This window comes from Sus scrofa, chromosome 4, assembly GCF_054392235.1.
Source record: "Sus scrofa isolate SSC_HxYL_T2T_F1_AM1 chromosome 4, Sscrofa_HxYL_maternal_Yorkshire_Landrace_v2.0, whole genome shotgun sequence".
NCBI lineage: Eukaryota > Metazoa > Chordata > Mammalia > Artiodactyla > Suidae > Sus > Sus scrofa.
In genome coordinates this window covers 123,428,134-123,452,852 of record NC_139386.1, presented here as the reverse complement: position 1 = coordinate 123,452,852, position 24,719 = coordinate 123,428,134, and the positions used below count along the sequence as shown (strand labels likewise).

Below are 24,719 nucleotides of genomic sequence, written 5' to 3'. Positions count from 1 at the left end.
GTTCCCGTTGTGGCGCAGTGGAAACAAATCCGACTAGGAACCATGAGGTTGCAGGTTCCATCCCTGGCCTCGCTCAGTGGGTTAAGGATCTGGTGTTGCCGTGAGCTGTGGTGTAGGTCACAGACATGGCTTGGATCCCGTGTTGCTGTGGCTGTGGCCTAGGCCAGCAGCTGTAGCTCTGATTCAACCCCTAGCCTGGGAACCTCCATATGCCAAGAGTGCTTTCCTAAAAACCAAAAAAAGAACATGCCAGATTCAGGTAACTTGGTAACCTGAGAGGACAACTGGTTTTTCCTGTTCCTGAGCTATGCTTTCAATGCAATAGTTTTAAGTACCATAATAGCATAGGAACAAAGTATAAGTGACACCTGTAAACCTGAGATTTAATTCCCTAAGCAATGAAATTTTTTTGATTTTTTAACTGTTTTGAAAAGAAATTCTTTGAAAATTTTTATCACCATAGACTTTGTCTTTATTTGTTGTCTTTTCTTTTTTTCCTGTGGAGTCTTAAGCCACTAAAGTTCATAAACTACCAGGCTTGATGCTGCCTGAAGACACTGATCTGGAGAATGTCACTTTGTGTATGTAATGCTTGCAGTGTAATCCATACCAAATATAATTTAATTTGGTCTTAATTTCTCTGGAGCACCAATGGAAACCACAGTTATCATGCAGTATTACAATGTACTCAGGCTTTCAATAGGGTTGCCAGATCCAGCAAAAAAAAAAAAAAGATGCCCAGTTAAATGTGAGTTTCTGACAAACAACAAATTTTTTTTTATTATGAGCATTATTTTTTTTTTTTTTTTTTTTGTCTTTTTGCCTTTTCTTGAGCTGTTCCTGCAGCATATGGAGGTTCCCAGGCTAGGGATATAATCAGAGCTGTAGCCACCGGCCTACTCCAGAGCCAGAGCAATGAGGGTTCTGAGCTGCGTCTGCAAGCCACACCACAGCTCACAGCAATGCCAGATCCTTAAGCCACTGAGCAAGGCCAGGGATCGAACCCACAACCTCATGGTTCCTAGTCGGATTTGTTAACCACTGCGCCATGACGGGAACTCTGAGCATTATCAACTGAAGAAAAAGGCACAGCCAAAAAATTGCAAGTTAAGTTTTGTTTGGAGGGTCTTACTGAGGACTATAGCCTGGGAAACAGCCCCTCAGATAGTCTGAGGAACTGCTCTGAAGAGTCAGGATACATAGGAGGATTTTGCTGAAAAAACAAATGAACAAACAAACATGTGGTCTAACATCAAAATATTACAGCTAATCAAAAAAAAAAAACCTCAGATTTCTCAACATAATGATTTTAGTGTTTTGGTTTTTTTTTTTTTCTGTATAAACCAATACACTGAAGTTATTCCATAGATATACATCTCAATTGTTTCAGGCCAATATTGCAAAGCATAGCTTCCTATTTTTCTCCATCTTGACTTTGCCTCAGGGTGCATGAGGGGGAGACAAGCTGCAGTGGTTGGTGGCTTAATCCTTGTAGAACTGGAACGGCGGGTAAAATTCTTTGTTTCCTGTAATGGCGGGCAACATTCTCTTTCAACAGTGTATATCAACTGAACTACTATTCATTTTTTATTTGAAATTCAAGTTTAGGTATTCTATATTTTGTCTGGTGACTCTAATTAAGTACCAGGGAAGAGTTCCCACTGTGGCACTGTGCGTTAAGGATCTGGTATTGTTGCAGCTGTGGCATAGGTCACAGCTGCAGCTCAGATTCAGCCCCTGGCCTGGGAACTTACATATCCCATTGGTGCGGGGATAAAAAAAAAAGAAGAAGAAGAAAGAAAAGTAACAGTGCGATAGTGAGATATATAGCCCTGTTTGGTCCTGGATGCCCTTAGACGAATATATTGCTCTCATCCGTCTTTCTTTAGGTTGCCAAATTTTTACCTTTCAGATCCATTATTATAGAGGAGCCAAAGCTGTTCCTTCACCCCAGAGTCCCCAGATTGCTCTTTGTCTCTCTTCCTCTGTGGCCATCTCTCTTTTTCACTGATACTTCTATCCATATTGCTACTCTTGCTGTTTGCCACTTTTTTTCTATACCGTGCTCATTCTTTTTCTATTCCATTGTTTTTCTTCCTATGACAGCTAACTGCAGTGCTTTAAAGCATAGACTTAGAGGCAGATAAATTAAGACTTGAATCCCTGTTTACTTTTCAGTCTATATGGGAGTTCAGTAAGTTACTTAATGTCTGTAAGCCTCGGGTTTCTCCTTCTGTTAAAATACAGGCAGTAATGCCTACTTTATTTTTTTTTAATTTTTTATTACTCAAATGAATTTATCACATAATGCCTACTTTATAATAGGGCTTTGTGGGGGTTAAATGAGATTGATACAAACAAACTAGTCAAAGGTACAATCCTGCTTGTATTTTGGTTATTAAGAGAGCTTCAGGCTTTGGGCACTCACTCGAATTCTTTAAGTGTGTTAGGTGCCTAGACTTGCAGCTCAGGCTCTGTTAGACATTCTTCGCTGGTGAGTTTGTACTGTCTGGCTTGTCTTCATCATCATTACCAACCAGTTCAGTTCGGTTAAGGAAATATGTATCGGGTTTCTAACGTGCTAAGCCCTAGGTACTGGAGATCCAGAGGTAAACAGGAGAGCCCTGACTTCAGGGAACGTGTTGGGCAGAAAGGATAGATATAATCAGATCACAGTACAGTGAAGTTAGATTATTTAGACATGCACAGGAGGTCTCAAGACACTAGGGAATGACAGGAGTAGTTCAGACCCGGGGAGGAAGGAGGTAAGATAAGGCTTCAAGTTTGTGATATCTGAATAGAGTATTAAACAATGACTGGGGCTAGCTATTAAAAATATATGTGGGAGTTCCTGCTGTGGCACAGTGGCTTAGAAATCCAGTTGCAGTGACTCAAGTTGCTGTGGAAGCATGAGTTGGATCTCTGGCCTGTCACAGTGGGTTAAAGGATCCCACGGTGCCACAACTGTGGTGTAGGTCAGCAGCTGCAGCTCAGACTCAATTCCTGACCCAAGAATTTCCATATGCCACAGGTGCAGCCATTAAAGAAAAAGAAGAAGAAAAAGAAAACAGGAGGTCCCGTTCTGGGTCAGCAGAAACAAATCTGACTGGGATCCATGAGGATGCAGGTTTGATCCCTGGCCTCGCTCAGTGGGTTAAAGGATCTGGAGTTGCCATGAGCTGTGGCATAGGTTGCAGATGCTCTGATCTGGCGTTCCTCTGGCTGTGGTGTAGGCCAGCAGCTACAGCTCTGATTTGACCTCTAAAAAAAAAAGTGTGTGGGGGGGGACCAAAAAACATGTGGAGAGTTCCTTTGATCCCTGGCCTAGGAACTTTCACATGCCATGGGCATAGCCAATAACATCAAACAGGGAAAAAAAAAAAAAAAAAAAAAAAAGAATGAAAAAGAAAAAAAATACATGTGGGAGCAGTGGAAACAGTCTATAAATGAACAGCATGAGGAATAGAAATAGGTACTATCAATATAGGGAAACTCAAAGCAGTTCAGAAGTATTAGTAGTTTTTTGAGGGGTTTTTTATTTTGTGTTTTTTTTTTTTTAGGACCACACCCATGGCATATGGAGGTTTCCAGGCTAGGGGTTGAATCAGAGCTGTAGCTGCCGGCCTACGCCAGAGCTCACAGCAATGCCAATCCTTAACCCACTGAGGGAGACCAGGGATCGAACCTTTGTCCTCATAGATGCTGGTCAGATCAGTTTCCGCTGAGCCACGAAGGGAACTCCCTTATTAGAGTTTTTTCCATTGAGAAGCTAAGAGAGGCTAATGAAAGCATTTCTTGTGGTCATCAGTTTAAGGACTCATATCTTTCTATCAGTTATGGGTCTCATATTTGGCCCTCTATTTTCTTTTTTCTTTCTTTTTTTTTTTTTTTTTTTTTTTTTGTTGTTGTTGTTATTGTTGTTGCTATATCTTGGGCCGCTCCCTCGGCATATGGAGGTTCCCAGGCTAGGGGTCGAATCGGAGCTGTAGCCACTGGCCTACGCCAGAGCCACAGCAACGAGGGATCCGAGCCGCGTCTGCAACCTACACCACAGCTCACGGCAACGCCGGATCCTTAACCCACTGAGCAAGGGCAGGGACCGAACCTGCAACCTCATGGTTCCTAGTCGGATTCGTTAACCACTGCGCCACGACGGGAACTCCTCTTTTTTCTTTTTTTAATAATGATTTTTATTTTTTCCATTACTGCTTATTTACAGTGTTCCATCAATTTTCTGCTGCGCAGCAAGGTGACCCAGTCACACATACATGTATACATTCTTTTTTCTCACATTATCATGCTCCATCACAATTGACCAGACATAGTTCCCAGTGCTATACAGCAGGATCCATTGCTTATCCATTCCAAAGGCTATAGTTTCCAGTCCCTCCTACTCCCTCCCCCTCCCTCTTGGCCCTCTATTTTCATTAATTTTTTTTTTTTTTTTTTGCCTAGAGTTTCAATAATTTTCTGAGATGCCAAAGTAGGTGTTACTGTTTCATAATTATAAACACTTCTCTTTTTTCCCTCATTTTAAAGCTTTCCGAATAGAGTAAAAGGTCTTTCTTTTTTTTTCTTTTTTGCCTTGCTCTGGGGATGTGGAAGTTCCCAGGTCAGGGATCGTACCTGTGCGTGACTCAAGCTGGTGCAGTGACAATGGTAGATTCTTAACCTGCTGCACCACAAAAGAACTCCTAAAAGATCTTTCTTTTCTATATTAAAAAAAGTGCTTATGTCATAAAGTATAGTTTTCCTGCTGGTGTATTTCTAAAATTTTTTTAAAAATTTCCCCTTACAATCGCACATAATTACTACTATTTTTTAAATAAATAAAAATGTTCATTTTATATTAGCCCTATCTATGTCTTAATCTTAGAATAGTTCCTAGTTATTATTTTTGTGCACCAGGCACATTTTACTTTCAAAAATATGGACAAACATTAAGATCTAATATACATATTCCACTATCCAGGGATTTTCTCAAGATCATAGTACAGAAAATTTTAAAGCCAGTGATCCTACTCCATCACAGTTATTTAATTTTATTTTTCTGCTCTCTTTCTTGATCATAGTTCATGCTCAATATAAAGAGACACAGAGTTAACTCTTAGCCGCACTTCATTAAGAGGAAAGGGCTAGTTCTGCTCTCTTTGGTGGCGCCGCTTTGGGCTCTGCTTAGCCTCAGGGACTCAGCCAGGTCGGGAGAAGGGGTCGTTACCCATCGAACAAGCCTTCTGGACAGACGACGGGGTGGCGGTCTGCCCCCGAGCGAATCTCCTTTGTTTTCCCTGTCAGTGACAATCATTTTTAGAAGCAGGCTTGCTTTCCAGATCCTCCTCTCCACTCCCTCTCAGGGTCCTTTGCCCCAGCGGACTTTGACTTTCTTTCGCAGCCGGACACCCGGGCACCCTTCGCCACTCCGCAGCCCGGCACAGGCCCGCGGCGGGAGTCACTCCGTTCGCCTGGTCCCCTCAGGGCCCATCTAGCAGGAGGCAGTGCCCGGGAAGGGACGTGACGGTGAAGCGGGCATCAGGGGGTCGCCCGCGGAGCCGCCCAGGTGCCTCGCCTTCGGGATGGAGCGGCCGAGTGCCGAGCGGGGGCCGCCAGAGCGGAGCCGGGAACGGCGTTCGTCCGGGCCGAGGCGGAAGCCGGAGCATTTGGGGGACGGGACCGCGGGAACCCGGAAGCGCCTGGGCCGCACCGGGCCGGCGGCGGCGGCGGCGGCGGCGGGAGCGGACGGCGCTGCGCATCAGGGGTCGCGGCGGACCCGGCGTGCGCGGCAGCCTGGGGCGCCCCGCGGAGCTGAGCCGCTGCCCCCACTGCGCGCAGCCGGCGGAGCCGCGCGGGAGGTGAGCCTGGCGCGCTGCTGGGCGGCGGCGGGCGCGGGGAGGCCGGTGCCTGAAGCTCTGGCCGGGGCAGCTCCCGGAGGAGGAGGCTGCGGGCGCGGGACTGATGTGAAGCCCGTCTGCCTGAAGGGGACGGTGTCGAAGAGCTTAAGGACTCCTGAAGTAGGGGTGGGAGTGGATGAAGTGACACGTTGTAGGTCCCAGGGACGACGTGAGGAATGTGCTGGGTGGAGGAGGAAAAAGGGCCTGGGGAAAGGGGTGTGTCAAGCGAATGAAAACGGCCGTGTGTGCCTTGGCGCCTGGGGCGTGGGGAGCCGAGGGGCCAGAGGGCCGGGCGGGCGCCCATTCCTAGCAAACGGCCCTGGCGCTCCCGCTCGGTGTGTGGCCCTGTGGCAGGTACCGACCGCCAGACGGGACCCTGGGTTGAAGAAGCCGCAGGGACTTCAAGAAATGGAAGGGCTGTCCTTGGTAAGGCTAGTAAGCAAGTAAGGGCTGTCTGAGGCCAGTGGGATGCCTCTCGGAACAGGTGTGTGTGTGCTCTGAGTGTTTAGGAAGGGACGATTTTAATGAACATTTATTTAAACCAACTAAACGCCGGGAAAGCTGGGTCGAGTGAATTAAAGAATAATAGTGTTAAGTGTAGCACCGGGCCTTGCTTCGTAAAACATTTACCTTTTATTACTTGTGGTAGAATACTGAATCTTTTGTTATGTTTTATTACATGCATTTTTTTTTTTTTTTTTTTTTTTTTTGTCTTTTGTCTTTTTTTTTTTTTGTTGTTGTTTTGTTGTTGTTGTTGTTGCTATTTCTTGGGCCACTCCCGCGGCATATGGAGGTTCCCAGGCTAGGGGTTGAATCGGAGCTGTAGCCACCGGCCTACGCCAGAGCCACAGCAACGCGGGATCCGAGCCGCGTCTGCAACCTACACCACAGCTCACGGCAACGCCGGATCGTTAACCCACTGAGCAAGGGCCGGGACCGAACCCGCAACCTCATGGTTCCTAGTCGGATTCGTTAACCACTGCGCCACGACGGGAACTCCGATTTTTTTTTTTTTTTTTTTTTTTTTTTGTCTTTGTTGCCATTTCTTGGGCCACTCCCGCAGTATATGGAGGTTCCCAGGCTAGCGGTCAAATCAGAGCTGTAGATGCTGGCCTATTCCACAGCCACAGCAATGCAGGATCCAAGCCGGGTCTGCAACCCACACCACAGCTCACGGCAACGCCGGATCCTTAACCCAATTAGCAAGGCCAGGGATCGAACCCACAACTTCATGGTTCCTAGTTGGATTCGTTAACCACTGTGCCACGACGGGAACTCCTATTACATGCATTTTTTGCTTGGTTTGGTTTTTTGGTCTTTTGGTCTTTTTAGGGCTGCACCTGCGGCATGTGGAAGTTCCCAGGCTAGGAGCTGAATTGGAGCTGCAGCTGCTGGCCTACGCCACAGCCACAGCAACATGGGAGCTGCACGGAGTCTGTGACCTACACCACAGCTCATGGCAAGGCAGGATCTTCAACCCACCGAGGGAGGCCAGGGATCAAACCCGCATCCTCATGGATTCCTTACCGCTGAGCCAAGAGGGGAACTCCTACAGGCAGTATTTGAAAATGGAACCAGGGTTTTTTGTCTCTGATTACCATTCAGCTTTGGTCGTTAAAGATGAAATTTGGTACAGTTTCTCACTCGGTGCTCTTACTCATTTTCACTGGTAAACTTAGATTGTTTCTTTTAAGGGCGTGGTTTCTAAACATAGATTTGTCGCCATAACTTTCCTCACAAGTATTGATTCTTCAGTATCTCAATTTGCTTCTTCCCGTTTTCATTCCCACTACCTCTGTGATAAAGGTTGCTTTTCTTTCTTCTTCTTACTTGCACTATAGCAGTGGCTGGGCTTGCTGCCTTCAGCCTGTCTTCCTTCCAGTAAGTCCTCTCCATACGGGTTTTTAAAGCAAGAGGTCTTATATATTCTTTGATTACTTTTCCTCAGAAATACTCAGCGACTCCACTGCCTCCAGAGTAAATTTAAAATTATTTATTTTTTTTATGTGAAGATCGTATTTTTTTATTTTTACATGATTTTAATTTTTTCCATTATATAATGTCGATTTACAGTATTCTGTGTGGAGTTCCCGTCGTGGCGCAGTGGTTAACGAATCCGACTAGGAACCATGAGGTTGTGGTTCGATCCCTGCCCTTGCTCAGTGGGTTAACGATCCGGCGTTGCCGTGATCTGTGGTGTAGGTTGCAGACACGGCTCGGATCCTGCGTTGCTGTGGCTCTGGTGTAGGCTGGTGGCTACAGCTCCGATTCGACCCCTAGCCTGGGAACCTCCATATGCCGCGGAAGCAGCCCAAAGAAATAGCAAAAAGACAAAAAAAAAAAAAAAAAAAAAAGTATAGTATTCTGTGTATTTCTACTGTACAGCAAAGTGACCCAGTCATACACATATATATATATTCTTTTTCTCACATGATCCTCCATCATGTTCCATCACAAGTGACTAGATACAGTTCCCTAAAATTATGTAAAGTAATTAGTATGTAGCATCCAAAGCTCTTCAAAATTTGTAGCTTTCCATGGCTCCAATGAGATCAAAATACAGTTCATTTGTGTGTGTGTGTGTTTTTGGCTTTACCTGGGGCATGCGGAAGCTCCTGGGCCAGGGCTCCAATCCACACACAGCAGCAACCCCCAGCCACCTGCAGTGAAAACGTGGGGTCCTTAATCTGCTGCACCAGAAGAGAATTACTCATTCTTTTTTTTTTTTTAATTGCTTTATCCCATATGTTCTGTTTTTTAACTAAACCATAGTAGTTGTTTGAAATGTAATTTCTTAACATATTTATGCCTACCTCCCTTGATCTTTGCTTAGATGCTTTCTTCCTACAAGGAAGGCCTTCCTTGCCATCTTTGTAGAAAATCTCTTTATTCTTTAATGCCACCTCTTTCTTTAAAAATTCTTTTTTTTTTTTTTTTTTTTTTTTTGTCTTTTTGCCTTTTCTGGGGCTGCTCCCGTGGCATATGGAGGTTCCCAGGCTAGGGGTCCAATCGGAGCTGTAGCCACCAGCCTACGCCAGAGCCACAACAACTCGGGATCGGAGCCGCGTCTGTGACCTACACCACAGCTCACGGCAATGTCGGATCCTTATCCCACTGAGCAAGGCGAGGGATCGAACCACAACCTCATGGTTCCTAGTCGGATTCATTAACTGAACCATGATGGGAACTCCTAAAAAGTTTTTTTATTGAGATATAATTGACATATAACTTTGCTAGTCCCTGATGTACAACATAATGATTTGACATTAGCATATATTGCAAAATTATTACAAGTGTAGTTAACATCCATCACCACACGTAAATACAAATTTTTTTCCTTATGATAACAAGTTTTAAGATTTACTCTCTCAAAAAAAGAAAAAAAAGATTTACTCTCAGCAACTTTCAAATATACAGTATAGCATTACTATGCTGTACAATATTCCCAGGACTTCTTTTCTAAGTGGAAATTGCTAATTCCTTTTTATGAAGTTTTTCTAATGTCTGCTATTAATTCTAAACATTCTTGTTCTCTTGTGTGCTAGATTTTATAGATTTTGTAATACTCATTAAATTTGCATTTTACTATGGTTTTTGAGAAAGTTATCTATATACTACCTCAAAGATTTATTACTAGGATCAAATAAAGTACTAAAACAGAATAGAAAAGCACTTTCAAATAAAAGATTATTAATAAAAATGAAATAAAGTTATATTACAACACAAGAGTTATCCTTCCAAATAGAAACAGAGTCATAAGAGTCATAGATTCAGAAACAGATGGTTGCCACAGTGGACTAAAGATCCAGCATTGCCACATCTGTGGCTCGGATCTGATCCCTGGCCTGGGAACTCCATATGTCTCAGGGCAACCAAAAAACAAAAAACAAAACAAAAACAAAAAACTAGATGGTTGCCAGAGGAGAGCAAGATGGAAGAAGGAGAGAAATACCTGAAGGAAATTAAAAGACACAATGTTTCAGTTACAAAATAAATGAGTCACAAGTAGGAAATGTACAATGTAGGGAACATAGTCAAAAATTACTTACTATCTTTGGTGACAGATGGTATCTAGACTTATCATGGTGATCATTTGGAAATGTATAGAAATAGCAAATCACTATGTAATATGCCAGGAACTAACATAGTGTTGTAAGCCAGACTTATCATGGTGATCATTTGGAAATGTATAGAAATAGCAAATCACTATGTAATATACCAGGAACTAACACAGTGTTGTAAGCCAGTCTTATCATGGTGATCATTTGGAAATGTATAGAAATAGCAAATCACTATGTAATATACCAGGAACTAACATAGTGTTGTAAGCCAATTATACTTCAAAAACAAACTTAGTAAAAGACAGCAGATTTGTGGTTACCAAAGGGTGATGGGGGTGGAGCCGGGTGGAGTCAGATGAAGGTAGTTGAAAGGCAAAAACTTGCAGTTCCAAGGTAAGTAAGTACTAGGGATGTAATGTACAGCATGATAAATATAATTCCTACTGCTACACATTTTATTTCAAAGTTGTTAAGAATAAATCCTGAGTTCTCATAACAAGGAAAAAAAATATATGATTTCTTTAATTTTGTATTTATAGTCTTTACTAAACTTAATGTGATAATTATTTCATGATGTCTGTAAGTCAGATCACTATGCTGTATGCATGACAGAAACTTTATATATAGTGCTATTTGTCAATTATAGCTCAATTAAACTGAAAGAAAAAAAAAGTTATCCTTGTCTCCAGGAGCACTGGTGAGTCTCTGAAGTTTATATCAAGTTGTCTAGCTTCAGCTTGAAGGGCTTTGGAAAAAGCAGTTTTTGTTTTTTGTGATTCCAAGTCAGAAAGGTGAGAGGAAATTGTAAATGTTAGTTTGGGGAGTCATAGCTAGATATTGGAGAAAAACTAGAAGAATTTCAGGATCCAGTGTGGTTTACAAGTAGATAACACAACCTCAAAGACAGTAGAATTTGATAGCCACAAAAGTGTGCTGCTAATACATAACTTTTTCCTCTGTAGTCATCTCTATTTCTACCAAAGATAATCACGGTAGAACTAATTGGTTTGCAATATAAGTCTAGTCTCATTAAACTTGGCTTGATTATTTACATAAGTGCAGCAAGCGTAGTAACTGACCATATAGACTTTTAAAATCTGCTTCACTGGAACTTTTTAGAGGGAATCTCAGACTTTTAAAAGCCTCTCAAGCCTAGGAAGCCAAGCCAAGTTCTTGCCATCAGATTTCTCCTGCAGTGCTCATAGATTTGAGTGAATTCCTCTCTTTTCTCTTCTTGAGGTCCCCAAGAAATCCTGAGGTTCTTGGCCTACCAGGAAATGACCTTCCTTACTCACCTGATTTGGCTGGGAACTCTGAAAGCAAAATGCCAGGTTTTTTGTTTGTTTGTTTTTTGTTTTTGGAAGGGGCCTCATTGGCTCAATAAAGTCAATCTTAGTTCCTTAAAGCTGATATTATGCACATCCTTCTCAAATATGATATTCCAGTCAAACTTTGGCAATATAGCCAAAGTTGTATCCTATTACAAAGAGCAAATTCCTATTGAACTTATGCAAATAACTGTATTGCCATGAAATTAAGACTATACACTATGAGTTTCTAAATTCTGGCAGAAAAAAATAAATTTTTATTTATTTGTTTTTTTTAGGACTACATGTGTGGCATTTGGACGTTCCCAGGCTATGGGTGAATTGGAGCTACAGCTGCCAGCCTATACCACAGCCACAGCAACCAGGGGTCCAAGCCATGTCTGCAAACTACACCATGGCTCACAGCAATGCCAAATCCCCAACCCTCTGAGTGAGGCCAGGGATGGAACCTGCATCCTCATGGATACTAGTTGGATTCATTTATACTGCACCACCACAGTAACCCCAATGTTTTAATTCTGTTTACAAAGGTATGCTTTACCAAATTGCTTCAAGTTATAGAAAGCTTAAGAGAAAAGGTTTCCTTAAATCTGTTAAAATGTTAAAAAACCAGCATTGTTTCTGACAAAAACTCATAAAAATTAAAACCATTCTCATCATTTTCTCAATTCCATGTAATTCTTGTTTTGCTTGATGTAGAGTTTAGTAGTTTCCTGAATCCATTTATTTTTTTCCATTAGGGTTCTAGAAATTATTACCTTGTTCAATGGTATGATCTTAAAGTTATTTGAAGTCTGTATGCTAGAGTACTTGTCAGAATAAAACAATAGCTATTGTTAAATGACAGGAGACTTAAAAATGGCCGTGGGTAAAGATTTAGTAAGAGTTTATTCTAATGCAGTTGACAAGGAAATTTGGTTAATTCTGTGATACTCAAATTTTAGGATGATAATATCCCACCTCCCAAGCTGGCAACAGTCAGTAGCATGCTAGCTGCACATGAGGTGCAGTGCACGTTTCCCTCTGGCCATATTCTTGCAGCCCCCAACCTGACAGTTGAGCTGCTGGCACACACAAGAATCAATAACTTGATGCCTGGGCAGCAGAAAGCCAAGTCAGATTCTCAGGATACAAGACAAATAGGAAAATAATAGCTGTCGCTGAGAAGGCGAGGATCAATAACCAGTGGGTACACCAAAACCAGTTCATAGGTGTCACGATTCAGAGAACTGATTTTTACAAATGCTCTCTCTTGCTAATCAGAATTTGTAAAGGAAGGGACTGTGAAATTTTACCTTCCTCTCTCTAGTCTCCTCTCCTGTGATTAATAGTTAATCCTCCTTGGTTGATGAATTTCCTCTGGGGAGGGATTTATGACAGTTGAGTTCCTTTTAGAGGATGTATCTTTAAGCAGATAAGTGAATTTCAGAGAAGGCCTCCCTGCATTTGAATACCTACAGCTCAAAATAATCACTATGCCAAAGTGGCATATTTTGGGGATAGCAGATTCTGCGTCCAGTGACCCCCTTTTATAAATGAGAATATCAAAGTTCAGACAAATCAAATAACTGGCCCTAGGTCTTACATACATTCTTTGGGCTGCCTCAGTTATATGTGAAATAGATATAATTTGTATCTTCCAATGTGTCTTTCACTCAGTAAGAAATCAATATGTTGAATGAATGACTGAATAGATATTAGAATCAACTGAAAGGACCTCTTTTTTTTTTTTTTTTTTTTTTTGCAATTTGATCACCTAATTTTATGTCTTTTGAATCAAATAAGAATAGTAAACACTGGGCCTTATTTTGCATGTTTCTTAACATTTCATTTTTCTAGTAATTCATTTATTTTTTTTTAATTTATTTTTTATTGTTATTTCCCCCAACACACTTTTTTTTCCCCCACTGTACAGCATGGGGACCCAGTTACACATACATGTATACATAATTTTTTCTCCCATTGTTGTGCTATGTTGTAAGTATCTAGACATAGTTCTCAGTGCTACACAGCAGGATCTCATTATAAATTCATTCCATGAGCAGTAGTTTGCATGGATCTCTCCCTTAAAGCCCAGTCTTTTCCTTTGGTAGCTATGAAGTATAACTTTCAAGTTTCTTTCCCGTTCCTAAAAGCTTTAGAGAGTGAAGCTTCTCTTTGATAATCTTTGTGTGTGTATGTGTGTGTGAGAGAGAGAGAGAAAGAGAGCGAGAGATTGCAAAAAACTTAAGAGCAAATTGTAGACCCGTCTGGGTAACTGAAGTAGCTTGAACATCATCACACTGGTCATTAATAATGTGTGTATGAATTTATTATTAAAGTTCAGATCAGAATAAATTGGTAGCTTAATGTTAGATTTCAACCCTTTAAAAAGTAAAAGTATCCTAAGTATATTCATGTTAATTGTCTTCTTTAATAAAGAATGAAGTGCTACAGTTATATATATTTTAATGATTTTTGTTATGTCTTTTGCTATGTAAATTTGAGAATGGTATATAACTGAGAGTTTATTTTATTTTATTCATTCCTTTTTTTCTTTTTATGGCTGCATTGGCAGCATGTGGAAGTTCCAAGGCGAGGGGTTGAATCGGAGGTGTAGCTGCCGGCCTACGCCACTGCCACAGCAAAACAGGATCCAAGACGCATCTGCAAGTTATACTACAGCTCACAGCAATGCCGGATCCTTAACCCGCTGAGCAAGGCTAGGGATGGAACCTGCGTCCTCATGGATACTAATCAGATTCATTTCCCCTGAGCCACAACAGAACTCCAAGAAACTTTACTTTGTATCTGAGCTCTGGCATGTTATGCAAATCAAGTTATAGACTTAATAGCTTTGATTCGACCCCTAGCCTGGGAACCTCCACATGCTGCGGTAGGAACCCTAGAAAAGGCGACAAGACAAAAAAAGAAAAAAAAAAAAATCTCAGAACCTCGGTTTTTAAATCTGTTAAATGAACGATCCTTCTTGTATAGATTTAATGAGGTTTAAATGAGGTGATGCCTATAAAACACTTAGCACAATGTCTGACAGGTTGTAAGTGCTCAGTAAATGTGATTTCATTAACTTCTCTAGTGAAGTTGAAATTATTAGAAAACATTTAATGAGAACTAGTTTCAGTGTGCACCTGTCTTTTATGTGTTATACAGAGAGATCGAATTCACAAGATCATTCTTCAGCGAATTTATATATTGTGGAGCTTATTTATTCTTTTATAAAATCCAACGTAAAGTAAATGCCTAATGTGTGACAGGCACTGGTAAGGAGATGTAGGAAATACAGTGATGAATAAAAAAAGGAGATGCATATATATCAACAAACTAGTTTGCTGAAATCTGTGAATAGTATTATGGAAGATATCTACAAAATGGCATGGGAATAGAGGGAAGGTTTCAGTCTGTTAGATTTAGGAAAATTTCACTGAGACATCTTGTATCTTGAGGTCTGTAAGATGTAAAGAAGTTCTGCGGGTAAAGAAAAGGGAGGAGTTTTTTTAAAAGAGGGATATTTGTTCAAAGAGTACACGAAGAAAAAGTGTTTGAGATCAGTACTGTTTTATGGCAGGAAATGTGGTTGGGGCCAGATTATGAGGAAATGTTTTACAGTATCTTCTATTTGTTAGGGAATCAAACTTTACAAATAAGGAAAGCATGTGATCAGATCCACATTTTATTAGGGTATCTGCTGCATGGAGGATAATTTAGATTTGGATCGTGTAGAGCCTCCAAACTGAAGGCTCTTCCCATCAGTTTGGAGGCAGAACATGAGACTTAAATAGTAAATATTGAACAAGCAAAGTTAAAATATATTCACAGACAGAAACAGACTCAGACGTAGAAAACAAGCTCATGGTCACCAAGGGGAAAGGGAGGGGGAGGTACAAATTAGGGATTTGGGATTAGCAGATACAAACCACTAAATATAAAACAGATAAACAACAAGGTCCTACTGCATAAAACAGGGAGCTATATTCAATATCTTGTAATGACTTATAATGAAAAAGAATATGAAAATATATATATATATGTATAACTGAATCATTTTGCTGTACACCAGAAACTAACACAGCATTATAAATCAGCTATACTTCAACTAAAAAAAAAATTGAAACGAAACATTTGGAAACAACAAAACAAAATGTATTCATCTTCTGTGTTGTTTATAAATTCGGAATATATATACACTTGTAAGATGATATGTTTACCTGGGAGTGGTTGTATTGTCAGGTGTAGGAAGGATGTTGGTTAAAAATAAACAAGCAAACAAACACTCCGAAGCATTTGAATTTTAGCACTGGAATTTTGTCCTTAGGGGAGTATGGTAATTAATTACCTAAGCATAATTAACAGCTAGGATTTTTAAAAATTTTTAAATCTTTGGCAGTTTGTCAAACCATAAAGCCATGGATAATAGCTCAACTTACAGGAGTTCCCATCATGGCTCAGCGGAAACGATCTTACTAGCATCCATGAGGATGCAAGTTTGATCTCTGGCCTTGCTCAGTGGGTTAAGGATCCAGCATTGCAGTGAGCTGTGGTGTAGGTCGCAGATGCAGCTGGGATCTGGTGTTGCTGTGGCTATGGTGTAGGCTGGTAGCTGTAGCTCTGATTCAACCCCTAACCTGGGAACCTAGGGGTTCCAGTGGTTGTGGCCCTAAAAAGGCTAAAAAATAAAATAAGAACAGCTTGACTTACATGTTTTATTAAATTCAGTTAAGTTATTTTCACTGCTAAACACAGTGCTCTAAAATTTTTATCATTAGCGAAGGGTGAAAAGAAAAATATTTTAAGACCCTTTGCTTTAAAGGTTTATCTCTAGGCTGAATTAAATAAATAGCTAAACATTATTCTTGATTACCCTAGTTTATTTTAATACTTAAACACATTTAAAATTGTTTGAGGAGTTCCTGTCATGGCGCAGCGGAAACAAATCTGACTAGGAACCATGAGGATGCTGGTTCGATCCCTGGCGTCGATCGGTGGGTTAAGGAGCTGTGAGCTGTGGTGTAGGTTGCAGACGCGGCTTGGATCCTGTGTTGCTGTGGCTGTAGTGTAGACTGGCAGCTATAGCTCCGATTGGACCTCTAACCTGGGAACCTCCATATGCGGCCTAAAAAGCAAAAAAAAATAAAAAAAAAATGTTTGAAAATGCTAGAACGTTTTAATTAATGTTGGTACTTGAGAAGTAATACTATGTAATGGAGAATGATTGTTTGACTTTTTGCATATAGGTAGAGATATTTCAGATGACATATTTGATGCGTGAGAATTACTGAAATTAGGCAGTAAGTTATATTTAAAGGAGTCAATGTGAGAATAGTTGGATATAGACAGAAAACTTAAGTTGGGAATTGTTTTCTAGCTTATAACCTTTCTCTCATTATCTGTTATTAATAGGTTATAAAAACAAAGACTAATAAAGATACTGATAATCTGAACTTTTGCCTTTTATACCCTTTAAAATAGCAAAGAAATTTGTTTTCTAAAATGAGCTGTAGGAGAAGAATTACTTTGTAATGTTGATCAAGTCCTTACCTTCCCTATAGAAATAATAATAATAATATTATTATTATCATCTTTTTAGGGCTGCACTTGCAGCATAAGGAGGCTCCTAGGCTAGAGTTCAAATTGGAGCTGTAGCCAATGGCCTTCACCACAGCCACAGCAACATGGAATCTGAGCTGCGCCTGCAACCTACACCACAGCTCACAACAACGCCGGATCCTTAACCCTCTGAGTGAGTCCGGGGATCAAACCTGTGTCCTCATGGATGCTAGTCAGTTTCGTTTCTGCTGAGCCATGACGGGAACTCCTAGCAATGTTATTGTTAATCATTTAGTTTTGTGAGCCAAGTGGATGGGCTTCAGATTTTCCATGATGGATGATCACTAGACTAAGATCTCATTTATTTGGTATCCTTGGTTTGTTACTGAGTCTGGCATTTATTTATTTATTTTGTCCGTGCCCACAGCATGTGTAAGTTCCCAGGCCAGGAATCAAACCCATGCCACGGCAGTGACCTAAGCCACACAGTGACAACACTGGATCCTTAACCACAAGGCCACCAGGGAATTCCAGTTTTTAAAAATATACTTATTGAACACATAGTATGTGCAAGGAACTATTCTATGCACTTTTTGGTATTACCCAGTGTTCCTGATAACATTATTCTTTTGAGTACTGAACACTTAATTTTAACAGTCTTCTTCCCACACATAGTACTTTCTTCTTGACTAGACATGGACTGGAGAACAATTATATTTTTTCAGTATAGACTTAGATGCTTGTATTGATTTCCTGGGGCTGCTGTAACATATTACCACAGATTTGGTTGCTTAAATAAGAGAAATGTATTCTCCCACATTCTGGAGACCAGGAACACAAACTCCATGTCACTGGACTGATTGATATCAAGTGTCAGCAGGACTGTGCTCCCCCTGTAAGCTCCAGGGGAGAATCCATTCTTTTTTCCTTCTGGCTTCTGTTGGCTGCCAACACTCCATGGTTTGTGGCTGTGTCACCCCAATGTTCAAGGCCAGCATCTTCAAATCGCTTTCTGCTCTATCTTCACATTGCCTTCTCCTCTTGAGTATCTGTGTTTTTCTCTTCTGTCTTTTACAAGGTCACTTGTGTTGGCACTTAGGGCTCACTTAGCTAGTCCAGAATAATTTTTCTGTCTCATGATCCTTAGTTTAATTTCATCTGCAAGATTCTCTTTTCCAAATAAGGTAACATTTACGAGTTTTAGGGATTAGGACCTGTTGCTCAGTAGGGTCAGCAGTTTGGAAGAGTTGATCTAGAGCAGGGAAGAGAGGATAACTAGAACCTGCCAGCACCTTTGTTTCTTTTTCACTGCATTCAACCCTGCGAATCTTCTGAGAGCAGTGGCTCTTGCTTCACATCTGCCTTCCACATCTTGTGCAGATTTTGTGTGTAGCGATTCTCACCTGGCACCATATAGAGAAGGGGATTTGGGGAAATGTGTTTAACCAAGTTGATACAGTGATAATAGAAGGATCATAATTTCCCAATGACATTTTCCTATTACACATTATGTCGTAGCAGTTTACATCCTTATACCATTACTTAAATTATTTAAACAATATATGTCTTCCATACTAGAGGGTAAGCTTCATGGAGAAAAAAGTTATATTTGTTTTATTAATCATTGTGTATCCAGTAGTTTCCGTCGTGGCTAACAAATCCAACTAGGAACCATGAGGTTGTGGGTTCGATCCCTGGCCTTGCTCAGTGGGTTAAGGATCTGGCATTGCCGTGAGCTGTGGTGTGGGTTGCAGATGCGGCTTAGATCCCGTGTTGCTGTGGCTCTGGTGTAGGCCGGTGGCTACAGCTCCGATTAGACCCCTAGCCTGGGAACCTCCATATGCCGCGGGAGCGGCTCAAGAAAAGGCAAAAAAAAAAAAAAATCATTGTATATCTCCTGCTCATCACATCATGGTGCTTGACCATATTAAGTTCACATTTAAATATTGGTAAATTGTGTGATATCTTTATTTTCTACTTCTGCCCCCAATCTCCTGAGTATTCAACCTTTGCTAATGGTTAGTGCCTTTGGACCTATCACGGAGAAGGAATTTTTCCTCGATCTTCCCCTTTCCCTCATTCTTTTGGGTGGCCTAAGAATTAAATTGACATGAGACCAACTGACAGGAGGAAAGTCACACAAAAGTTTAATAACGTGTATGTGAGAGACCCAGGAAAACTGAGTAACTCACTAAAATGCCTGAAACCCTCACCTTAAATTCCATCTTCAACTGAAGACAAAAGAGGATGTTGGGGTTAGTGGTTTGAGACTTCAAAGGGGAGGAAAGCAATTGACTTGGAGATGGAAAAGCAAAAATTGGGTAGATAAATGTTTGCTGGGCCATTCAGAGACAATGGGACACAGCGGACTCTGACCTCTAGGCAGCACCTCAAGTTTCCCTCCACCACACATAGCCCATATTCTTTGTAGATATCTCTGATGATAGTCTTGGAACAGGCTCTCTATCTAATTTTTTTTTTTTTAAGGTCAGGGGAAAGGTGAAAGTCTTTAGGGCCCTCACTGTTTCCAGCTTGAAATAATCCATATGCCAAAGAGATATTTGGGGGTGGCAAGTTTTGCTACCCTATAGATCCCGACTCGATTTTACACTAGTTTTTGTTCTGTGTAGAATACCTTTAACTTCAGTCTTCAGCTGTAAGAGGTGGGAAACGGCTGTAGAGGAAGCGATAGAGCAGACCTGCACAGGGGAGAGGAAATGGAGGGGTGAGAAAGGGTACATTTTTGCTTTTGGCACCTGACATGAGAAGGGACTCTTAGAGCTGTATTTATCAGGTCAGTATGTTTCCGTGATCATTAACATTATGTAAAGAGTACAGTAACACTGAACGATTTTTAATCTAAAAATTAAAAGGCAAATAGGTTTTATATTTGTTAAGTTGGAGAAATATTTGAGTACTGTTGATTTTATCTGAATTGTAGAAGTGGAAATTCTGCAGTCTGTAAAAGAGCAAGTTAAAAATTGACAGTACTCTTAACCTACATACAGGTGATATTTTCTTATGTAAACAGATACCTGACACCTTGGGGAAGAAAAGGAAAGGGAGACAATGAAAAGCTGTTTAACTTAGAATGTAAATAGGAACTGTAGAATATAAAGAGTGAGTTGTTAAGTGTTATTGAGCGGGATTTTGCTTTTCTTAAGCACTTATAAGTGAACTTTTAAGTTCACTAATTTAGTGGAGGTTATTTCTCTCATAGAAACAAAATCGATTGTATCAACAGTGTAAAGTACCATTAACTAATATTTCTATTTTTTATAAAAAATAGGAGTTTTGAATTTTCCACGGGATTATTAAGGGACTTGATAACATGTTGCTGCTTTAACGGGAAGACTGTATCTACTCCTCAGATAGTTTGGAAAGGCAGTCTCTAAGTGTCAGTGTCAGAAGTAAAGCCAGTTTTGATGGATTTTATTTGTCATTATTGAGCATACAGTTATAGGTTGCAGTTTGAAAGTTTTGGTATCATGGAAGATGATGGACCAAAAACTGCGACTGGGGTCAGCCTTTCTGTATGTATTTTTTCTGTTTGTTTACTTGGAAAAAACCTTAAAAAGATTTGTTTTTATACCAGTAGCTGTTTCTGACTAGTGTATAATGTGAATTTATATTTGCGTAGAACTTTATAACGTGTGTTTTCATATGTACTCTTTTATGTCATTAACTTGTAATAGATTATAGTATTCTACTTAGGGAGTATATTTCTGAACTAGTGTTTAGAAAATGTAAATATAGCTCACTCTAAATATCTGAAGTTGGGGAGTTTCCATCGTGCTGCAGTGGTTAACGGATCCGACTAGGAACCATAAGGTTGCGAATTTGATCCCTGGCCTTGCTCAGTGGGTTAAGGATCCAGCGTTGCCATGAACTGTGGTGTAGGTTGCAGACTCAGCTCCGATCCCTCGTTGCTGTGGTTGTGGTGTAGGCTAGCAACCACAGCTCCGATTAGACCCCTAGCCTGGGAACCTCCATGTGCTGCAGGTGCGGCCCTAGAAAAGACAAAAAGACAAAAAATAAATAAATAAATAAATAAATATCTGAAGTTAGAAATTAAACTTTTGTTTTTATAATAGGAGGAAAATAGATTTGCAGAATTTCTTAGGTACTTAGTCTTTAAAAATCTATATAAATGTTAATACAGTTTTAAAACATTACTAACCATTCAGTTTTGTGGGACTTTTAGTGGCTGGAGATATAACAGCAAAATATAGGTGTTATTGCCTCAGTAGAATAAAGGGCTTCATACACAGGCCTAAAGATTCTACATGTACATTAGTAAGTAATTGGAAATAACTCTGTAGCCAGACTGATTTTCAGATTTACCTACACGTACCTCTGTTTGAAAAGATAAATAGAAATTATTAGTAAATAGTGTTTTGAATATTTCAGGACTTAGTTAATGCATATCTAGAGCAATAATGATGGTATACACCACTAATTTTTTGTTAACCTTGATTAATCTAAGGGTGGAAATGGTAGCATTACTGTGTATTAATGATACATATACTTATGCAGTGTGTATTTTTGGAACTTTAAAGCCTGTAGAGTAACTCAGAACTGGGTGACAAAGCATCGTGAAAGGCAGGGGTCTTTGGGAGGTACTTCAGTGAAAGTGAATGATATATTAATAGCGTATCAAATATCCCTAAATCTTACCTTCCGTATGTTTAAAAAACCTTTTTTCCCCCTTAAGACTATTAAATAATTATTGAGAATTTTTTTGAACTCAATAAGCTTAACAATATTTTTTGCCCACAATTCTAACCAAGTCATCATCCAAATTTATCAAAATCCAAATGAGTGGAATTTATTAGATGAAATTTTGTTGTATATTTTTCTTTTGAGAAGTGAGAAGGAATTTAAAAGTAGTGAAACTCAACGTAGTAAATATCAAATTTATATAACAATTCAGAGAAAAAATAGTGATGGGAAAACAAGTGCAATATCTATTTTAGTGACTAACCAAATCCTGAAATACTGCTGTGCAAAGGACTTTTAGAAGTATTAGCAAGAGTTCCTGTTGTGGCTCAGCAGATTAAGAACCTGACATAGTGTCTCTGAGGATGCATGTTTGATCCCTGGCCTCACTCAACAGGTTAAAGATCCAGGGTTGCAGCAAGCTGCAATGTAGGTCACAGATGCAGATTGGATCTAGTGTTGCTGTGGCTGTGGTGTAGGCTGGCAGGTGCAGTTCAGATTCGATCCCTAGCACAGGAACTTCACTATGCCTCAGGTGTGGCTGTAAAAAGAAAGAAAAAAAAAAAAGAAAAAGGTAGGAGTACTAGCAGTATGATCGCTATACCAAATAAGTGTGATTATAGTATACACACACATACACAAAGATTACAATTATTATTATTCTATAATGCACTAATAATTTTACAGTAATTAGTGGTTATATATATATAATATATTGCTACATATATGTAATATATTGTGCTATATATACACAAAGTTTATAACTTAAAAATGGAGACAGTTGCCATGGCTGTGGTGTAGGCCTCAGCTGCTGCTCCAATTCAACCCCTGGCCCAGGAACTTATTTATGCCACAAATGTGGCAGCACTTTATTTATTTTCGGCTGTGCCCTTGGCATGAGGAGGTTCCCAAGCCAGGGGTTGAACCCTTGCAACAGCAGTACCCAAGCTACAGTAGTGGCAACACCAGATCCTTAACTGCTAGGCCACGAGGGAATGCTGAAATAACACTTTTAGGTGGAAAAATGAAAATTAATAAAATTGTGTGTGTTAGAACTGAAGAGACCAAAGAAATCATATAAAATATTAAATCTTAGAAAAATAGCTTAAAGTATTTGTAGCATATATAATATTTAGGAGCTACCTGTTGAAAAAATTTTAATTTAAATCTTTAAAAGGAAAAGAAGGGGAGTTCGCTGGTGGTCTAACAGTTTAGGATCCAGTGTTGTCACTACTGGACTGTGACTGGGATTCAACCCCTGGCCTAGGAACTTTTGTATGCTGTGGACACAGCCAAAAAAATGGAAAAGAAGAATGGGTAAATAAAATATTTGCTTATTTGATGGAACATTATAAAGTTATTAAAAGCAATGAACTAGGTCTGTATATCAACATAAATGGCAAAACAATGCTGAATAAAGTAAGGAAGATGCTGAATAATGTGTACAGTTTGATGCCATGTATGTATATTAAAATATTTATGGCTATAGGTATATCTATAGAATCATATAAAATTTTTAAAGTGGACTGAAATACATACTCCAAATGCATAACAGAGAAGGGGAAAAGGAATAGGACTTAGAGTTGTAGCTTACAGGGGACTTTGACTTTAGCTATAATGCTTTATTCCTTTAAAAAAGGAAAGGGAAGGAGTCTATTGTGGCTCAGCGATAAGAAATCCCACTAGTATTCATGAGGATGTGGGTTCAATCCCTGGCCCCGCTCAGTGGGTTAAGGATCCAGCATTGCCATGAGCTATGGTGTAGGTCAAAGAAATGGCTCAGATCCACCCTTGCTGTGGCTGTGGCGTAGGCTGGCAGCTACAGCTCCAATTTGACCCCTAGCCTAGGAATTTCCATATGCCGCAGGTGCAGCCCTAAAAAGCAAAAAAACTTGAAAAAAAATAAAAAAGGAAAGGTTAGCATATGTGACAAGATTGACATTTTTTAGTTCTAGGTGGTGGGGTCAGGGGTGTTTGTTATATTCTTGGTATTTTGTTGTATTCTTAAAATCCTTTTTTTTCCTCAAAAAATATCTATTATTTTTGGGGAGAAGTTAGAACTTTGTGATTATAAGACTTCATTTCCTACCTAACTAAAAATCCCTAAAAGTAGTTGAAAATCCTTTTAGTGGGAATATGAAGTGGTCTAGGTACTTTATTTTACCTTTGCTGCTAAGGTCCTGGGGTTTAAGGATTTCCAACCAACTTATTTCTAAAATAAGAAAAATTGACAGAATCTATACCAAAATGTCAGTAGATGTCTTCGAGTGGTGTGATACGGTTCAAAATTTTACTTATTAATATAAATTTTAAATTTCTACACTTCCTCACTAAGAATATACTAGTTTTTAAAGTGATAAATACTTCAGAAAAACAAAAACCAAAACAAAGCAAAGCCATCAGAATGAAATGATGCCACTCACTCTAGTGATCAAAAGAGTACATTTTCTAGGTCTTTTAAGTTAAGGTGAAAGGGGAGCATCTAAGCATCCTGACTATTTTGACACTGCTGTAAATGTTAGTGCCTCACTCAAGTCCAAATGGGTTAAGGAAGCTTGGTAATCAGGGTCTTTCAAGGAACAGCGGCAATAATTTGTTGCCTGGTTCATGAGGTTTTTGACAGTAAACTGAATGAGGCCCCATTTGTGAAAGAACTTATACAGTTTTTTGCTGACTATTGGTATATCAGTTTCTTGGATAGGAAATTTTCATGAAACAGAATAATCTGGAAACCAGAGAACTGGCAATACCTGAAAGGATAAAAGAAAGGGAATTAGGCAGTAAGAGAAAAAAAATGTAGGAGGGACTGAAATTAAATCTTTAACATGAAATTGTTTAAAGATGGTTTACAATTATATTGGGAAAGTATTGTAGATTTTAACATGACGAAACAGGGGTTCGCTTTGTGGTGCAGCAGAAACGAATCCAACTAGTATCCATGAGGATGTGGGCTCAATACCTGGCCTCGCTCGGTGGGTTAAGGATCCTGCATTGCCCTTAGCTGTGGTGTAGGTAACAGATACAGCTTAGATCCTGCGTTGCTGTAGCTGTGGTATAGGCCGGCAGCTGTAGCTCCAATTTAATCTCTAGTCTGGGAACCTCCATATGCCAAGGGAATGGCCCTAAAAATAAATAAATAAATAGAAATAAAATGAAAAAAATCAGGAGTCCCCTGGTGG

The 24,719-nt window shown here is 40.0% G+C and overlaps 1 protein-coding gene and 1 long non-coding RNA gene across 15 annotated transcripts in view; both read left to right on the top strand.

Annotated features, from left to right (window-relative positions):
• The window catches only part of SLC35A3 (solute carrier family 35 member A3), a 74,947-nt gene that overhangs the window by 19,108 nt on the left and 31,120 nt on the right, over positions 1–24,719 (top strand). For 4 of the 14 annotated variants that reach the window (XR_014842871.1, XR_014842870.1, XM_085020934.1 and 1 more), the window contains exon 1: positions 5,703–5,849. The exons of 2 other annotated variants lie outside the window; for them this stretch is intronic. Coding sequence is in view for 7 of the 12 variants with exons in the window: in XM_085020941.1 (XP_084877067.1) it covers positions 20,310–20,354 (45 nt within the window). In the remaining 5 variants the exon portion in view is untranslated. Of the gene's footprint in view, positions 1–2,641; positions 2,766–3,031; positions 3,128–5,702; positions 6,315–16,861; positions 17,015–19,961; positions 20,355–24,719 lie in introns of those variants that run through there. 8 more of the 14 variants (XM_085020941.1, XM_085020938.1, XM_021088749.2 and 5 more) reach the window with 5 other exon arrangements.
• LOC146404226 (uncharacterized) lies at positions 7,229–14,201 on the top strand. The gene is made up of 3 exons (XR_014844666.1): positions 7,229–7,983; positions 9,046–10,121; positions 10,209–14,201. It is a non-coding gene; the product is annotated as an uncharacterized LOC146404226 (long non-coding RNA).